Raw genomic sequence first — 17,466 nt, forward strand, 5'->3', positions numbered from 1 at the left:
ATTGCCCACGTAGTGACACCGCCACGACACCCAACCCTGACTGCAAGAACTTCTGGGTGAACATGCCAAACCTGATGACCCATCTAAAGAGGGTGGCTGAGCAGAAACCCCAGGCCACATACTACAATGTGGACATGCTCAAGTACCAGGTCAGCAACTCTTGTACTCGATTATGCACAGTTTCTCTGGACATTTCTGTGTCGTTGATTCATCTCAATGGTTGTTGTGTGGGCAGGTATCGGCGCAGGGCCTCGTTTCGACACCCCTGAACCTGGCAGCCAGTTGGCGGTGTGTGCCCACCAGCACGGACCTCCGGATAGACTACAAATACAACGGCAGCGCCATGACAACACCCGTGGCTCTCAACAACGTCCAGTTCCTGATCCACGTGGACGGAGGGGTCACCAAGCTACAGGCTGTGCTCCCCCCCGCCGCCTGGTAAGACAGAGGAGGACACTGTGTGTCAGAACACAATACGTTTCTGTTGAATTGAATTGAATTGATTTGATAATTAAAAGTAGAAGGCTGCACCAGCCGGCGACGACCCATGACTCTATTGCTCAGCCCTGTGCTGAAGACCGCAATTTTGCAAGTTTGAAAAAGCCAGTTTCCCAAACCCAGATTAAACCTATTCCTGGCTTTTAAAGAGTGACAGATTACGTTTGATTCTGTTCTTCCAGGAACGCAGAGCAGCAGAGAATCCTGTGGAAGATTCCTGATATTTCCCAGAAATCTGAAAATGGAGGTAAATAACCTTGTTTACACCAAAGCCCAGGAGAAATCACTAATGGTATCATACACTGAGTGTACAACACATTAGGAACACCTGCTCTTTCCATGACAGACTGATCAGGTGAAAGCTATGATCCCTTATTGATTGATGTCACTTGTTAAATCCACTTCAAATAAGTGTAGATGAAGGGGAGGAGACAGGTTAAAGATGAAGGGGAGGAGACGGGTTAAAGATGAAGGGGAGGAGACGGGTTAAAGCTGAAGGGGAGGAGACTGGTTAAAGATGAAGGGGAGGAGACGGGTTAAAGATGAAGGGGAGGAGACGGGTTAAAGATGAAGGGGAGGAGACAGGTTAAAGATGAAGGGGAGGAGACCGGGTTAAAGATGAAGGGGCGGAGACCGGGTTAAAGATGAAGGGGCGGAGACCGGGTTAAAGATGAAGGGGAGGAGACCGGGTTAAAGATGAAGGGGGGGAGACGGGTTAACGATGAAGGGGAGGAGACGGGTTAAAGATGAAGGGGAGGAGACGGGTTAAAGATGAAGGGGAGGAGACGGGTTAAATAAGGATTTTGAAGCTTTGAGACATGCATTGTGTATGTGTGCCATTCAGAGAGTGAACGTGCAAGACAAAAGATTGAAGTGCCTATGGTAGTAGGTGCCAGGTGCACCGGTTTGAGTGTGTCAAGAACTGTTTCCCGTGTGTATCAAGAATGGTCCTCCACCCAAAGGACATCCAGCCAACTTGACACAACTGTAGGAAGCATTGGAGTCAACGTGGGCCAGTATCCATGTGGAACGCTTTTGAAACCTTGTAGAGTCCTTGCCCTGACAAATGAAGGCTGTTCTGAGGGCAGAAGGGGGTGCAGCTCGATATTAGGAAGGTGTTCCTAATGCTTTGTACACTGAAGGGGGTGCAGCTCGATATTAGGAAGGTGTTCCTAATGCTTTGTACACTGAAGGGGGAGCAGCTCGATATTAGGAAGGTGTTCCTAATGATTTGTACACTGAAGGGGGTGCAGCTCGATATTAGGAAGGTGTTCCTAATGATTTGTACACTGAAGGGGGTGCAGCTCAATATTAGGAAGGTGTTCCTAATGATTTGTACACCGAAGGGGGTGCAGCTCGATATTAGGAAGGTGTTCCTAATGCTTTGTACACTGAAGGGGGAGCAGCTCGATATTAGGAAGGTGTTCCTAATGATTTGTACACTGAAGGGGGTGCAGCTCGATATTAGGAAGGTGTTCCTAATGATTTGTACACTGAAGGGGGTGCAGCTCGATATTAGGAAGGTGTTCCTAATGATTTGTACACTGAAGGGGGTGCAGCTCGATATTAGGAAGGTGTTCCTAATGATTTGTACACTGAAGGGGGTGCAGCTCGATATTAGGAAGGTGTTCCTAATGATTTGTATACTGAAGGGGGTGCAGCTCGATATTAGGAAGGTGTTCCTAATGATTTGTACACTGAAGGGGGTGCAGCTCGATATTAGGAAGGTGTTCCTAATGATTTGTACACTGAAGGGGGAGCAGCTCAATATTAGGAAGGTGTTCCTTGTTATCCTTGTTTCCACTCATGTACAAATCTTGTGCCAATAACAGGCTCGAATACTTACTAGCTTGGCTTTGCATGACTAACTTTATTTGGGGTGTTATGTTTAGGAATTAAAATCCTTATGAGCAGAGTGCGAATTACACCATGACATTTCGGGGGTCGTGCCCGATTCTTTTTTTAAAAGGGGGGCTAATGATAAAGGTCGTCCTTTAAAAGGTACAAATGAAATGACCTTTTAATGTGGCATGACACAACCCATCATGATATTTTCATCTGATTTGTCAAACAAATCACTTAAATGTAGACTACCTCTGCATGTTTGGCCTCTCCAAAAGAATTCCAGCATCCAAATCGCATGTATACTGGCGCCAAGCGACGAATGGAAATAGCCATCTGTTACAAAACGCCAAAAAGTGTTCCTAATGACATTCGGCGATTTGCCATCGATTTAGGTCTACATTAATTGATGCGTGTTGCTGACAAATGTACCTTTTTTGTAGCCTGAACAGTCGGGACACCTGAAATGAGGCTGAAACTACCCCGAGGGAAAAAACAGGATTGCCACCATTAACACACCTAGTCAATTTACTAGACTAGGCTACAGTGTGTATTACCATGCACTTCAAATAGGTCTACTGGTAGCCAGTGATGCAGTGGTGATAACAACAGTGGGTAAACTGTGATTAACATTTCCTATACTTTCAATGCGTTTTTCTGGAAAAGATGGTTAAACGGCATTTACTCGTTTACCCTCCGCTAGGCTTACACCACAGCTGGCAGCCTAACCTCTCAGCCGAGGCAATTTTACACACATGAACACACGCAGAACAGGCAGCCTACATTCAATATAATATAAGAGTTGAATCCAAACATGTTTACACCCTCGTTCATGAGTTGTCCATAATTCATGAGTTAATGCTTGGAGTCTTCTCAGATGGCCTGACATAAAACACTACCTGACTTTCCTTACATGAATGACATTTATGACGGTGTTATTTGTCATTATTAAGCTTTTAACAATTGAATTAGAACATGTCACCTAAACCCTGTAAGATTCCTGGATCTTGGAGATCTCTGAAAATGCACTGTAAGTGTAACTATGCCTTCATAACATTTCATTATGTTTCACCGTGAAAACAGTTCTCATGGGCACACAAATCCCAAATAATGTAGGCCTATGCCATTGCAAAATCGAGAGGGAAAAAGAATCGAGAGGAATAATGTTGTTCCTCTTCTAACTTAAGGAGTCACCTTATAGGCCTATTGTCATTAACGTATACCCTACTTCAGGGTTTCCCCAAGGGCTGCACATTTTGGTTTTTACCCTAATACATACTCAGCTGATTCAAACGATCAAAGCTTGATGATTAGGGGATTATTTGAATCAGCTGTGTAGTGCCAGGGTAAAAACAAAAAATGCACCCCATTGGGGTCCCGAGAACAGAGTTTAGGAAACCCTGGCCTACTTGTTGGATGGAATGGATGCGCATTGGTGTCTAGCTGTAGGCTTGTTGTCTAGTGACGTTGTTGACCATCATCAGCTGATCCAGGAAAAAAACCCGAAAAGAAAATGATAAAGCTAAATAAATGGTCCATGGATGACACGGAGAACAACAGTACCCCCCGCGCAACCAGAAAAACCAAGCAATGAGCTCTCTAAGTAGCTGACTGACAAAACCAAGCAATGAGCTCTCTAAGTAGCTGACTGACAAAACCAAGCAATGAGCTCTCTAAGTAGCTGACTGACAAAACCAAGCAATGAGCTCTCTAAGTAGCTGACTGACAAAACCAAGCAATGAGCTCTCTAAGTAGCTGACTGACAAAACCAAGCAATGAGCTCTCTAAGTAGCTGACTGACAAAACCAAGCAATGAGCTCTCTAAGTAGCTGACTGACAAAACCAAGCAATGAGCTCTCTAAGTAGCTGACTGACAAAACCAAGCAATGAGCTCTCTAAGTAGCTGACTGACAAAACCAAGCAATGAGCTCTCTAAGTAGCTGACTGACAAAACCAAGCAATGAGCTCTCTAAGTAGCTGACTGACAAAACCAAGCAATGAGCTCTCTAAGTAGCTGACTGACAAAACCAAGCAATGAGCTCTCTAAGTAGCTGACTGACAAAACCAAGCAATGAGCTCTCTAAGTAGCTGACTGACAAAACCAAGCAATGAGCTCTCTAAGTAGCTGACTGACAAAACCAAGCAATGAGCTCTCTAAGTAGCTGACTGACAAAACCAAGCAATGAGCTCTCTAAGTAGCTGACTGACAAAACCAAGCAATGAGCTCTCTAAGTAGCTGACTGACAAAACCAAGCAATGAGCTCTCTAAGTAGCTGACTGACAAAACCAAGCAATGAGCTCTCTAAGTAGCTGACTGACAAAACCAAGCAATGAGCTCTCTAAGTAGCTGACTGACAAAACCAAGCAATGAGCTCTCTAAGTAGCTGACTGACAAAACCAAGCAATGAGCTCTCTAAGTAGCTGACTGACAAAACCAAGCAATGAGCTCTCTAAGTAGCTGACTGACAAAACCAAGCAATGAGCTCTCTAAGTAGCTGACTGACAAAACCAAGCAATGAGCTCTCTAAGTAGCTGACTGACAAAACCAAGCAATGAGCTCTCTAAGTAGCTGACTGACAAAACCAAGCAATGAGCTCTCTAAGTAGCTGACTGACAAAACCAAGCAATGAGCTCTCTAAGTAGCTGACTGACAAAACCAAGCAATGAGCTCTCTAAGTAGCTGACTGTCAAAACCAAGCAATGAGCTCTCTAAGTAGCTGACTGACAAAACCAAGCAATGAGCTCTCTAAGTAGCTGACTGTCAAAACCAAGCAATGAGCTCTCTAAGTAGCTGACTGACAAAACCAAGCAATGAGCTCTCTAAGTAGCTGACTGACAAAACCAAGCAATGAGCTCTCTAAGTAGCTGACTGACAAAACCAAGCAATGAGCTCTCTAAGTAGCTGACTGACAAAACCAAGCAATGAGCTCTCTAAGTAGCTGACTGACAAAACCAAGCAATGAGCTCTCTAAGTAGCTGACTGACAAAACCAAGCAATGAGCTCTCTAAGTAGCTGACTGTCAAAACCAAGCAATGAGCTCTCTAAGTAGCTGACTGACAAAACCAAGCAATGAGCTCTCTAAGTAGCTGACTGACAAAACCAAGCAATGAGCTCTCTAAGTAGCTGACTGACAAAACCAAGCAATGAGCTCTCTAAGTAGCTGACTGACAAAACCAAGCAATGAGCTCTCTAAGTAGCTGACTGACAAAACCAAGCAATGAGCTCTCTAAGTAGCTGACTGACAAAACCAAGCAATGAGCTCTCTAAGTAGCTGACTGACAAAACCAAGCAATGAGCTCTCTAAGTAGCTGACTGACAAAACCAAGCAATGAGCTCTCTAAGTAGCTGACTGACAAAACCAAGCAATGAGCTCTCTAAGTAGCTGACTGACAAAACCAAGCAATGAGCTCTCTAAGTAGCTGACTGACAAAACCAAGCAATGAGCTCTCTAAGTAGCTGACTGACAAAACCAAGCAATGAGCTTTCTAAGTAGCTGACTGACAAAACCAAGCAATGAGCTCTCTAAGTAGCTGACTGACAAAACCAAGCAATGAGCTCTCTAAGTAGCTGACTGACAAAACCAAGCAATGAGCTCTCTAAGTAGCTGACTGACAAAACCAAGCAATGAGCTCTCTAAGTAGCTGACTGTCAAAACCAAGCAATGAGCTCTCTAAGTAGCTGACTGACAAAACCAAGCAATGAGCTCTCTAAGTAGCTGACTGACAAAACCAAGCAATGAGCTCTCTAAGTAGCTGACTGACAAAACCAAGCAATGAGCTCTCTAAGTAGCTGACTGACAAAACCAAGCAATGAGCTCTCTAAGTAGCTGACTGACAAAACCAAGCAATGAGCTCTCTAAGTAGCTGACTGACAAAACCAAGCAATGAGCTCTCTAAGTAGCTGACTGACAAAACCAAGCAATGAGCTCTCTAAGTAGCTGACTGACAAAAGCAAACAATGAGGAGGCATAGGCTATTTTTTAAATCAAGGACACGTGGCAAACTAATGGCGAAAATGAGGAAGTACAGAGAAATCTATATGTGAAGGAGCTCAGCTGAGGCTACGATTCAACACTACTGAGTGGACAACGCTGTCACATGTAAATAAACGGTTTGAACCATGACAGAGAGGTGGGGGTGTTCGTTTCATTTGGAAGCTTTCATTTTCATATTTACCACTGTAAAACATATTTACCACAAAATGTGAAACAAATAGGAGAATGCATTTAGGGGTGCTGAGCCTCCCCTGGCTCCTTCATAATTTGTCATTTGCACCTTGCGTAAGAGTCTATTGACACACCTGTGCGTCAATCAAAGAAACATAATACACAAATCCCCATCAAATTCCATCAGTTTAAGCCAGAGATATATGCAGTGGAAGGTGGCTGAGCTACTATTCAGCGGTGTTTGCCAGACCATGAGACATCCCGAAAAATAATCTGTAGCATCCGAACCGTTTAGGCTACAAACGAATATGACTCTCACGAACACACTCTGTTTTGCTTTATGACCCCCACAAGTGTCACGGGACTCATCTGAAGGCAACTCATACAAATGGATGGGAGTATGGAGATAGTTTTGTGCCAACAAAAATAAGAGTGTGTCCAAAAAAACAAAAATATTTCCTGAGCTTTACTATTATCTCCTAGATATAGGACAGACACTTCAAAACCTTTAATCCATATGATTTATTTGTTTACTGTCTTCTTTTTTTTAGTAAAGGCCAAATACAATATTTGATAACATTTTTGATATATATATATATTTTTTTGGGGGGGATACCTAAAAGGTGCCCTAAAATTCTAAATCAAAGAGCAAATGATCCATGGTATGACCATCTTAAAACAATTCTGTATGTTAGTGAAATAGAACCCCCCCCCCCATGGCTTAAACTTGTAGAGGTCCAGAGATGCATACATTATTTTGAATGTCATTATCTATGTACGACCTTATAGAATTACTGTATGACATGCAGTTTCCCCATTTCCATGAACTCACTGAGGCTGAGCTCACAGATGCCCCCTTCAGGCAGGAAGGAACAGACAAACTATAATCATGATATGTTACTGTGGAGTTGTGTGTTTTGAGATGTCTGTGCGTATAGTAAAAATAAAGCATTGTATTTGTAACATGTTGTCTCACAAACTCAGTGCTACAACTCCTAGCATACTGATGAAGACATTTTTTTATTTATTTATGGCTGTCATGTTGAGCCGGTGTCCCTCTCGCTGTGCGTCCCCAGGCGTTGGCTCATTGTTGGCGCGGTTCCAGCTGTCGGAGGGTCCCAGTAAGCCCTCTTCCCTGGCGGTCCAGTTCACCAGTGAGGGCAGCACTCTGTCAGGCTGTGATATAGAGCTGGCAGGGCCCGGGTACCGCTTCTCACTCGTCAAGAAGAGGTTCGCAGCAGGTGAGAGACCCTGTCCTAAACAATGGAATAGTAGTATCACTGAGTGAACAACTTGAATAAGCGTGTTCATTTGTCATACTACGCTGTTGTAATACAATATTAACGTGCAATATGTTTTTAGATTTGGCACAAAAAACGTATCGAACGTATAGTAATCTAAGCATGTTTGTCATTTTCAGGAAAATATTTGGCAGACAACTGATACTCCACCCTACTAGTGCACAACACTACTGAACAAATACACCGAACGTCATCATCTCAATGGACTTCGACTGAGTAATGGAAACCTACAACACCACCACCTCCCTACAGACAGACATACAAACACTCCTTTCTAAACGCGCGAGATAGACAGGCCCAGGCCACACCGCCTACTGTACCCAGCAGTATTGTATAACTTGCATTTAGCGTTGTGGACCGTTTTAAAGGTGTAATTATTGTATTTGTAAAATGTATTCATTTCAGAACATCTGTATTGCTGCAGTTATAGACACCCATCCCAGGTTTACCCTCTCTAAAGCTACATGCCTCCGTCTCCCTCCCCTCTCCAAGATGTGGTGTTGTTTAACCCTTAACGCAGCTGCCTAGCTAATCAACCGCACCGCAACCACAAACCCACGGTTTCAATGGTGAACAAAACACTATTTATTTTAGACGCACTAACAAAGATGTTATGCTAAGAGAGGATGAGGATGCATGTAAAAGAAGACTGCTTGGTTGTGTCATTGCGTGAACTATAGATGAATAGGCGCACCACGGTGTGAGAGGTTTCGCTCTCGCTAAAATCTTTTCAAAATAAGCCCAGTGTGCTTCGTTTTGGACTTAAGCTTTGTCGCCTGCCTTCCCGCCTTTGGGACGACTCCTCCCAATGTTAGGGCGGAGACCTGAGCATCTCGTCATAATATACAGATCTCTGGCTTAACAGAGGGGCTAGTTCTTCCTCATGCTGCCTCTCGCATGCCTGTGATTGGACACAGTTAGAGCTACCATAGGATTCTGGGTAATGTAGTTTTTATACTGTTAGCTTTAACAGTTGATTTTTTAGCATGCCCTCTACAAAGGCACAACAGGGTCAAAGGACATTGTTTATTTGGATGATGTAATTCACCACCACACTCCTCCTCTCCCTTCTTTGAATGCACTGATTTAATACCCGGTTGAAGCATAATTCTATAGTCCTGAGTAGTTGGGCAGCTGCAACAATAAGTCAATTCCTGGTTGCAATATAAAACAAATATAAGACGTTTCCCTTTAGAAAAACCTGTACAAAGTGTCATTTTAAATGGATAATATATATCTTAAAGGGCGTTTTGGTGTTTTCCTTGTATTGTCAAATAGCCTTTGTTGTTCCTGAGACAGCAGTGGCAGACTTACTTCAGAGTACATTACAGCATTCTATTTTTATTTATTGATGATAATGATTTATTGTATAAAGTATGTGATTCTGTATATGAATATAATTTTATGGTATCACCATTTAGAATCCTTAAAGGTATACATATTTGAATGATATTTTTTGTTATTTGTGTAGTTGGGTAACCTGTGTACAGTATAATGTATAAGGTATAATTTTTTCAATTTATTTGAGATATAATTTTTTTAAACTCAAGTGCAACAGACAATTTGAGGTATATATGGGCATTGGGTGGGAGGGGGTAGACAATGACAAGGAAAAAAATACAAATAACGACCCTCGATGTGTACGTTATGCTTTATGGAAGTTCTGACCATGGATCGTCAGTCAGCTTTTGACCATTTTAGGCCCTATTCCCATTCACCGCGATGCATTCCTACCCACCTGAAACCCCCTGAATGGATATTATTCTGCATCAAACAGCATGACCACTCCCCTTCAGATCAAACCAACCAACCAGCGCTTGAATCCATGGCTTTATTTTGCATAATGGTAACGGTCTCTGTGAGATGACATGGTGACGAGGTTTTTGGAGGGAGGTTAGATGACCAAAACGCTTTTTGTATTTATGTGTGTGTACTCCAGACAGTCCTCTATAAGAGCGAGAAATAAGCTGAATATTTTTAAAACTGACACACACAAAAAAAAAATATTGTTTCATGTGAAGAGCACTGTGCTGATAATGTTATCAACTCCCTGAATGCTCTGATCTTCAACATAGAGAACAAAAAATGTGTGTGATGACATTTAACTTAAGAGGTCTCCTCATGTAGGCATCGTAAGTATGTCAAAAAATTATATCTGTGCTTCATGAAGCTACATAGCACCATTGATTATGGCTGTCATAGAAGTGTCTTAGAGGGTGTGATTACATGTTGATTGCATGTTGTCTGAACATAAAGCAGGCGTTTCTATGTAAAGGCATTAATGAATGGTGTGGTGCAGCTCTCCGTACAGCAGTTGAGTAACAAGGGTTCGAGCGAAGGTTTTCCGGTACGGATAATATAATGTATTTCTACACACAGTTACGGTATAGTCCTGAAGTCAAGTGCTCCACCAACCAACTCTATGACCTATTGTTTTGTTAAATGTGAGAACTGAAGAGCAGAGAGTGTGTCTGTGTGTGGCGTGCTAAGCCAGACTGCTTTAGGTTCTGTACTTGTTCTCTATCAATCACCTGTGCAGGCTGTGTTTGTACAGACCAATGTTAAGAGGAACTGATGGGGAAACTTAGTTTGCTTCTTTCCAACAAAAAAAATAAAAAATAAAATAAAAGTTACGAGCTGGACACACGTTGTATGGAGCTCTCTTTTCTCTTTGCAACTCGCAACGGAAGTGTTTCTCCCCTCTCGAATGCAGTCTATTCAATATGTCCTCCACCCATTTTGAGTTCTGATGTGCGGCACAGCCCGTCGAGGTTGGCTGTAAACTGCATCGTCTTTTAAGCCTTCCTGCGAATACGCAGCTGTTTATGATTGTGTGCTACGAGGGATGTCAAACGGAGATGTTACTGTATCATGATTAGCCTTGTGGTTTAATTCAATGTCCTGTATATATTTCTGTTTGCTTCGTTTATATTTCTATGGATATATTTGGGTTTTTTTTTCATCTATTTGTGTTATCCAATGCACAGGATACTGAATATGCAATTGTTTAATGTGACGTACCGTACTAATGACATGTTATAAACGTACGCGGGATGACCTACTATGCTATCAAGATTTTCAATCATTGTCCGTTTTCTTGGAAATAAAGTAGGCGTATCAATTTGTTTGCATTCTGTTATTTTGGTCCAATTCAGTATGGATGCAAAGGATTTCCTTTCAATAACCTTAATGGTTGTGACTTGTCTAGGAAGAATTAGAATTCTGCACTTCCTAATATTGAGTTGCACCCTCCCCCCCCAGAACAGCCTCAATTCGTCGGGGCATGGACTCTACAAAAGGGATGCTGTGGATTCCTATGTTGAATTCAATGCTTCCCACTGTTGTGTTAAGTTGGCTGGATGTCATTTGGGCGGTGGACCATTCTCGATACACACAGGAAACGGTTGAGTGTGAAAAACCCAGCAGCATCGCAGTTCTTGACGCACTCAAACCGGTGCCCCTGGCAACTTCTACCATACCCAGTTCAAAATAACTTAAATATTGTGTCTTGCCCATTCACCCTCTGAATGGCACACGTACACAATCCATGTCTCAGTTGTCTCAAGGCTTAAAAATCCTTCTTTAACCCGTCTCCTCCCCTTCATCCACACTGATTAAAGTGGATTTAACCGGTGACATCAATAAGGGATCATAGCATCACCAGGTCAGGAAATGTCATGGAAATGTTTTGTACACTCAGTGTATTTCCTCTGCCAAACATTCAGATCATCTTCTCCCAGAGGATGAAATATGAGGTTACAAAAATGTCATCCCTCTCAAATTCATAGACTGAGATAGTTTCAAGGACTGACTATCCATAATATCAACATTATAGTTCTAATAGTGTTTCAAAGCTATGCGTTTTACATTTACTTTGTTTACAATCTTACATTTTGGATTCTGATGGGGTATGACAGTTGAACTATGTTCATGAGGCCTAAATAAAATGTGTGTGGCAACTGCAGACTGCTCATTTTAAGATGGATTGAGATGAGCTTATGACTAACAGTATGTTAAGAAAGAATGCCGTGAGTCAAAATGATCAAAAAAAAAAATCAAAGCGTTGCAGTAATCCACAGTGAATTAAAGCGTCACACTGTTACTCACGTAAAAGGATCACACTCCCATGCATGTCAAGCATGTAAGAACATTTATTAGACTAGGGCTAGCAAAATATATCGTACGATCAGGACTAGTCTTTTCAAAAAAGTTACATGAAAGTCCCTGAATTCAGCTTTGGTTCTTAACTCTCTCATCATTGACACATTTAACAGAGGCTGGTTTCCATCCTGTGCATAAACTTCATGAGATACAAACTATGACAGGGAAAAAGTTCCTCTTTGTAATCCACACACACAGACACGACCTGTAAAAGTCCCCTCAACCACTACTATGTACTAAATCTATGATAACAACTAGCTTAAAAGCTCTATCTTTATTAAGCTCTTATTTCATGCATCTATTTTTGATTATTCTGTGCAAGTATTGTGATTGGCTGAAATGGTTGAGGATATAATATAAAACCTCACTTTTTTTTTTTTCCCTATGGATGCATTGGTTTTACCTCACCGGGTGAGGGGAGTTTGGACATTTTAGACCGTTCCAAGGTCGTATAGTGACACAGGGGCACAGGGTGAGATAAAACAAATGCACCCTATTTCTGTTTTTCATGAAGAAGGTAAGACCGGTTTGGATAGGAGGAGAGCAAGTCTGTTTAGGAGGAGTTGAAAGGTTAACCACAAAGACACTCAGGTCTCAACAGAGATATGTGAGGTCACTCTTCCTGCAGCCCATTTTGCAGCACACTGTGGTCAGCATGTGGTTCAGGTCCCGTCTGCTGAACTCTGACCCCAGGTTGGACTTCAGGTCCTCCAGGCTGCTCTGCTGCAGCTCCCCATTTGCCAAATCTGCACATGACATTGATCAATATCATTAATTATCACATAAAAATAGCATGCTATTACAGTCTAATATGAGTTCAGGTATTTCATACCATCTTGCTTTACAAAAACACCTATTTAAGAATGAAAGCAGTCAACAAAAATATGTTATGCAAGCCAGAAATATATTTTCTCTCTCGCTGCTTGCTGATTGTCTATGAGTGCTATTTCATATGCAGTCTATGTTTAACAGTGTAATTGCTATATGTGGTCCTGCCAAATGAGGAAACCCCTAAATGATTGTACAGGTTTTTCCGGTGCTATCTGTCTTGTCCAGAATCTGTTCCTCTAACTGGTTCTAATGAGCATGGCTAATATGCTAACTGGGTTAGCCTGGTTCTGTCTGTCCAGTGGGAACATGCTGGCTGACCCAGATAGCGTCATCGTCACAATCAGATGAGGAGACCTCGGTCCCACTGGGTTTGAATGTTCCAGAGGACTGTACAACGTAACAGACCTCCATGACCCAGCCAGAGGGTCAACTTCCTTCCTGACTGACTGACTGACTGCACACCCCACTGGAGCAGCGTCACTGTACATCACTGCAGACAAGACCCCATCACTGACTCACAGACACATTGTCTGGTCAATTCATGTAATTCTGTTCATCAAGTGGAATAACCCCTGACGTAAAGTGTGAGTGGAAATCTGAGTTTAAGTGACGATACTAAATTAAATGCGTTTACAGAAGTGTACGTAGGAGGATAAGGATCTGAAATGGGTCACCAGGTCTGTAAACCCAAGCATGTAATGAAAAGGGGTAACATGGAAAAGTAGTCCGGAGGAGAAAGTGAAACGTGGGGGGTAACAGAGATTCTAACAGAGGTAGAGATGGTTAACTCACCCTCCAGTTGCTCCGGTTGGTCGAGAAGCCGTCTCCAACGGGAGCCTCCACAGGTGTAGACGACGGCCCTGAGAAACTCTCTGCCACACAGCTTCACTAAGCTCACCTCCGCCCTCACCTGGCTCAACCCCACTGCCACACACAGCAGCAGGGGCAGTGTTACTGGCAGCACACGCATCACGGCTGGCTGGATTGATATCTGTGGGTCACTGTGTGAGGGTGTGTGTATCTGTGTTCGCCCGCACACGGATTGTCTCTCTGGTCTACTTCTTTCTCTTCTTTCTTCTTGTTGTCTCTGTGTTTCTCTCTATCACTCTTGCTGAGGCGATAACACAGTGGATTGATTTCTGGATCAAGGCGTGCACTTCCTCCTATATATACCATCCTCCTTTCAGCTCATCAATGGACCCCCCTCCCTCCCCAATCCCTTCCCCACCTCATCCACACTATCTCTCTTTCCTCGCCCCCACCCTGCATGGTATCTTCCAGTCAAATTATTTTATGTTTCCGGTCATGTCCACCATCACCAATTGTGATCTGACTGAGAGTGAGTCCCATCAGGTAATCAGTTCTTTACTGCCCCAATCTACAATCAGATTACCTGTCCAGAGGGGCGGAGGGTGCTCTCTCTACCTCTCCACTTTAACGAGTTGATTGCAGTGACCTTCCCTTTAAGGCACAGCTAATTCAGTCACATGTTGGGATAACCCCCAGCCAAACAGATGGCTCATGTGTTCCTAGTGTTTATGTCAGACATTTAACCTTGCCATAACAGAAGTTAAATGTCCCAAACTGAAGGGAAAGTGTAAATGCTGTTCTAGTTTTAGTGTTCTATTATATTGTGAAAATTATGTGAAATTACATCATGGCATGACATTAGTGGTTCCCTCAAGGGTAGTTTCCTCATTTGTTGACAGAAAATACATCCCTTATATTGTTTTGATGAAGAGATATGCAGTCGCTAGTGAGTCTTCACACCCCTTGCACGGTATACACATTTCTATGCCTTAAAATGTTTATCTCAAAAGGGAATACATTTTTTAAAATAATGATCTACACAACCTACTCCACATTTTCAAAGTGAAATAAATATTATAGAAAATGTTCCTAATTAACTACAAATAACAAAACAAAAAATGTCTTGATTCCACCCCAGAGTTAATACTTGTTAGAAGCACCTTTGGCAGTGATAACAGCTGTGAATCATTTTGAAAAATAACTCTTAGGGCAACATTTCTATAAAAAAAAATGTTATTTCTCAAGCTCAGAAAATTTGGTTGGGAGTCATTGATAGAGAGAAATATTCAAACCTTGTCTCTGATTTTCAGAAATGATACTGGACAATTCAGAAAACACTCAATGCCTATTTGCAGCCTCATGTTATGGGTATGCTTGTCCCCGGCAGGGACTGGGGAGTTTTTCATGATCAAAATAAATATGAAAGGAGCAGACAAAAAGTTAAAGGAAACCCTACCTCAGAATACCTAACCGGGACAATTAGAAACGTTTTTATGCCAATAGGTGTTAAGTGTTCCTGAATGGTCTAGAGACAAGGTTTGAATAACGCTGTCCTATAATGACTCCCAACCAAATTTACTGAGCAATTTTGACAAAAACAATAGATCATGATCATGACAAACTCTCCAGTCCCTGCCGGTGACAAGCATACCCATAACATGATGCTGCAACCACAACACTTGAAAATACAGACAACTTTGTTTCCCTAAGAGTTGTACAAAGTTCGTAGAATCTTATTCAAAATGATTCACAGCTATAATGGCTGCCAAAGGTGCTTTCACCAAGTATTTTAACTCTGGGCTGTGAGGATATCTTCATTTTTTAAAATTATTATTCATTTGGAATTGATTTTAAAAAATCCATCACTTTTGAAATGTGGAGTAGGTTGTGTACATTGGTAGAAACAAATGTAATAAATGTTTTGATTTAATTTTAAGGCAGCAAAATGTGAAGACTGTGCAAGGGGTGTGTACACTTGACACACTTCCACAAGATCTGATTATGCAAATTGTATCTAATCTGAATAAGACATATTTTCTGTTTTTCTCCAATAAGAACATCAAGGTATTACAAAATGTTTTAATTTACACTTTGCTGTAACATTGTACATCTTTTTTTTCTCTTATGTAAAAGTAAGAGCTGGTCTTGATCAATATTCATTTTAATTTTACTATTCGTAATGGTCTCTGGTTTTTCCATCACAGCTCATAAAAACCCCAGTACTCAACAACACAATGAGCTCTTGTTTGATAAGTAATTGACAGGCTCCCAATAAATCAACTATGTAACACATAAATCAACAATTATGTAACACATAGGATGCACCAATTACTCAATCAAGCTAATCAGTGAGGTGCTTTGTAATTGATTACATGGACAAGAGGCATACAGTACCAGTCAAAAGTTTGGGCACACCTACTCATTCAAGGGTTTTTCTGTATTTTGACAATTTTCTACATTGTAGAATAATAGTGAAGACACCAAAACTATGAAATAACACATATGGAATCATGTAGTAACCAAAAAAGTGTTAAACAAATCAATATATTTGTTTCGATTTTCGATTCTTCAAAGTATCCACCCTTTGCTTTGATGACAGCTTTGCACTATCTTGGCATTCTCTCAACCAGCTTCACCTGGAATGCTTTTCCAACACTCTTGAAGGAGTTCCCACATATGCTGAGCACTTGTTGGCTGCTTTTCTTTCACTCTTCGGTCCAACTCATCCCAAACCATCTCAATTGAGTTGTGGGCGGGTGATTGTGGAGGTCAGGTCATCTGATGCAGCATTCCATCACTCTCCTTCTTGGTCAAATAGCCCTTACACAGCCTGAAGGTGTGTTGGGTCATTGTCCTGTTGAAAAACAAAGGATATTCCCACTAACCACAAACCAGATGGGATGGCGTATCGCTGCAGAATGCTGTGTTAGCCATGCTGGTTAAGTGTGCCTTGTATTCTAAATAAATCACAGACAGTGTCACCAGCAAGCCCCCCCATACCATCACAACTCCTCCTCCATGCTTCACGGTGAGAACCACACATGCAGAGATCATCCGTTCAGCTACTCTGCATCTCACAAAGAAATGGCGGTTGGAACCAAAAATCTCAGACCAAAGGACAGATTTCCACCGGTCAAATTTCCATTGCTCATGTATCTTGGCCCAAGCAAGTCTCTTCTTCTTATTGGTGTCCTTTAGTAATAGTTTATATGCAGCAATTTGACCATGAAGGCCTGATTCATGCAGTCTCCTCTGAACAGTTGATGTTGACTTAATCTCTGTGAAGCATTTATTTGGGCTGCATTCTGAGGTGCAGTTAACTCTAATAAACTTTGGGTCTTCCTTTCTTGTGACGGTCCTCGTGAGAGCCAGTTTCATCATAGCGTTTGATGGTTTTTGCAACTGCACAAATGTTCCACATTGACTGACATTCATGTCTTAAATTAATGATGGACAGTCATTTCTCTTTGCTTATTTGAGCTGTTCTTGCCATAATATGGACTTGGTCTTTTACTAAGTAGGGCTATCTTCTGTATACCACCCCTACATTGTCACAACATTGGTTCAAACGCATTAAGAAGGAAAGAAATTCCACTAATTAATTTTTAACAATGCACACCTGTTAATTGAAATGCATTCCAGGTAACTACCTCATGAAGCTGGTTGAGAAAATCTAAGAAGAATCTAAAATCTCAAATATATTGATTTGTTTAACACTTACTACATGATTCCATATGTGTTATTTCATAGTTTTGATGTCTTCACTATTATTCTATAACGTAGAAAATAGTAAAAATAAAGAAAAACCCTTGAATGAACCCCTCCCTGTGCAACTGGGTCCTAGACTTTCTGACGGA

General features: G+C 41.8%; 2 protein-coding genes across 2 annotated transcripts in view; one reads left to right on the top strand and one right to left on the bottom strand.

Moving 5' to 3' along the window:
* The window catches only part of LOC115145353 (SH3-containing GRB2-like protein 3-interacting protein 1), a 121,248-nt gene extending 110,316 nt beyond the window's left edge, over positions 1-10,932 (top strand). The window contains 5 exon segments of the mRNA XM_065003208.1: positions 14-149; positions 236-438; positions 681-745; positions 7,583-7,747; positions 7,927-10,932. Coding sequence (XP_064859280.1) covers positions 14-149; positions 236-438; positions 681-745; positions 7,583-7,747; positions 7,927-7,949 — 592 coding nt within the window. The 3' untranslated portion in view covers positions 7,950-10,932.
* Positions 10,933-11,940: 1,008 nt separating this feature from the next.
* Positions 11,941-13,991, bottom strand: insl5a (insulin-like 5a). The gene is made up of 2 exons (XM_029686850.2): positions 13,592-13,991; positions 11,941-12,714 (listed from the first exon to the last, which is right to left on the bottom strand). The coding sequence occupies exons 1-2, from the start codon at positions 13,767-13,769 to the stop codon at positions 12,563-12,565; spliced, it is 330 nt and encodes a 109-aa protein (XP_029542710.1). The 5' UTR covers positions 13,770-13,991; the 3' UTR covers positions 11,941-12,562.
* Positions 13,992-17,466: the final 3,475 nt, after the last annotated feature.

Source organism: Oncorhynchus nerka, linkage group LG17 (assembly GCF_034236695.1).
Source record: "Oncorhynchus nerka isolate Pitt River linkage group LG17, Oner_Uvic_2.0, whole genome shotgun sequence".
In the NCBI taxonomy this organism is placed as follows: Eukaryota; Metazoa; Chordata; class Actinopteri; order Salmoniformes; family Salmonidae; genus Oncorhynchus; species Oncorhynchus nerka.

Coding starts and splice junctions, on each gene's coding strand:
- insl5a (XM_029686850.2), bottom strand. CDS start 13,769: ATGCGTGTGCTGCCAGTAACACTGCCCCTGCTGCTGTGTGTGGCAGTG. Junction 12,715..13,591: donor CCAACCGGAGCAACTGGAGG/GTGAGTTAACCA, acceptor TGTCATGTGCAG/ATTTGGCAAATGGGGAGCTG.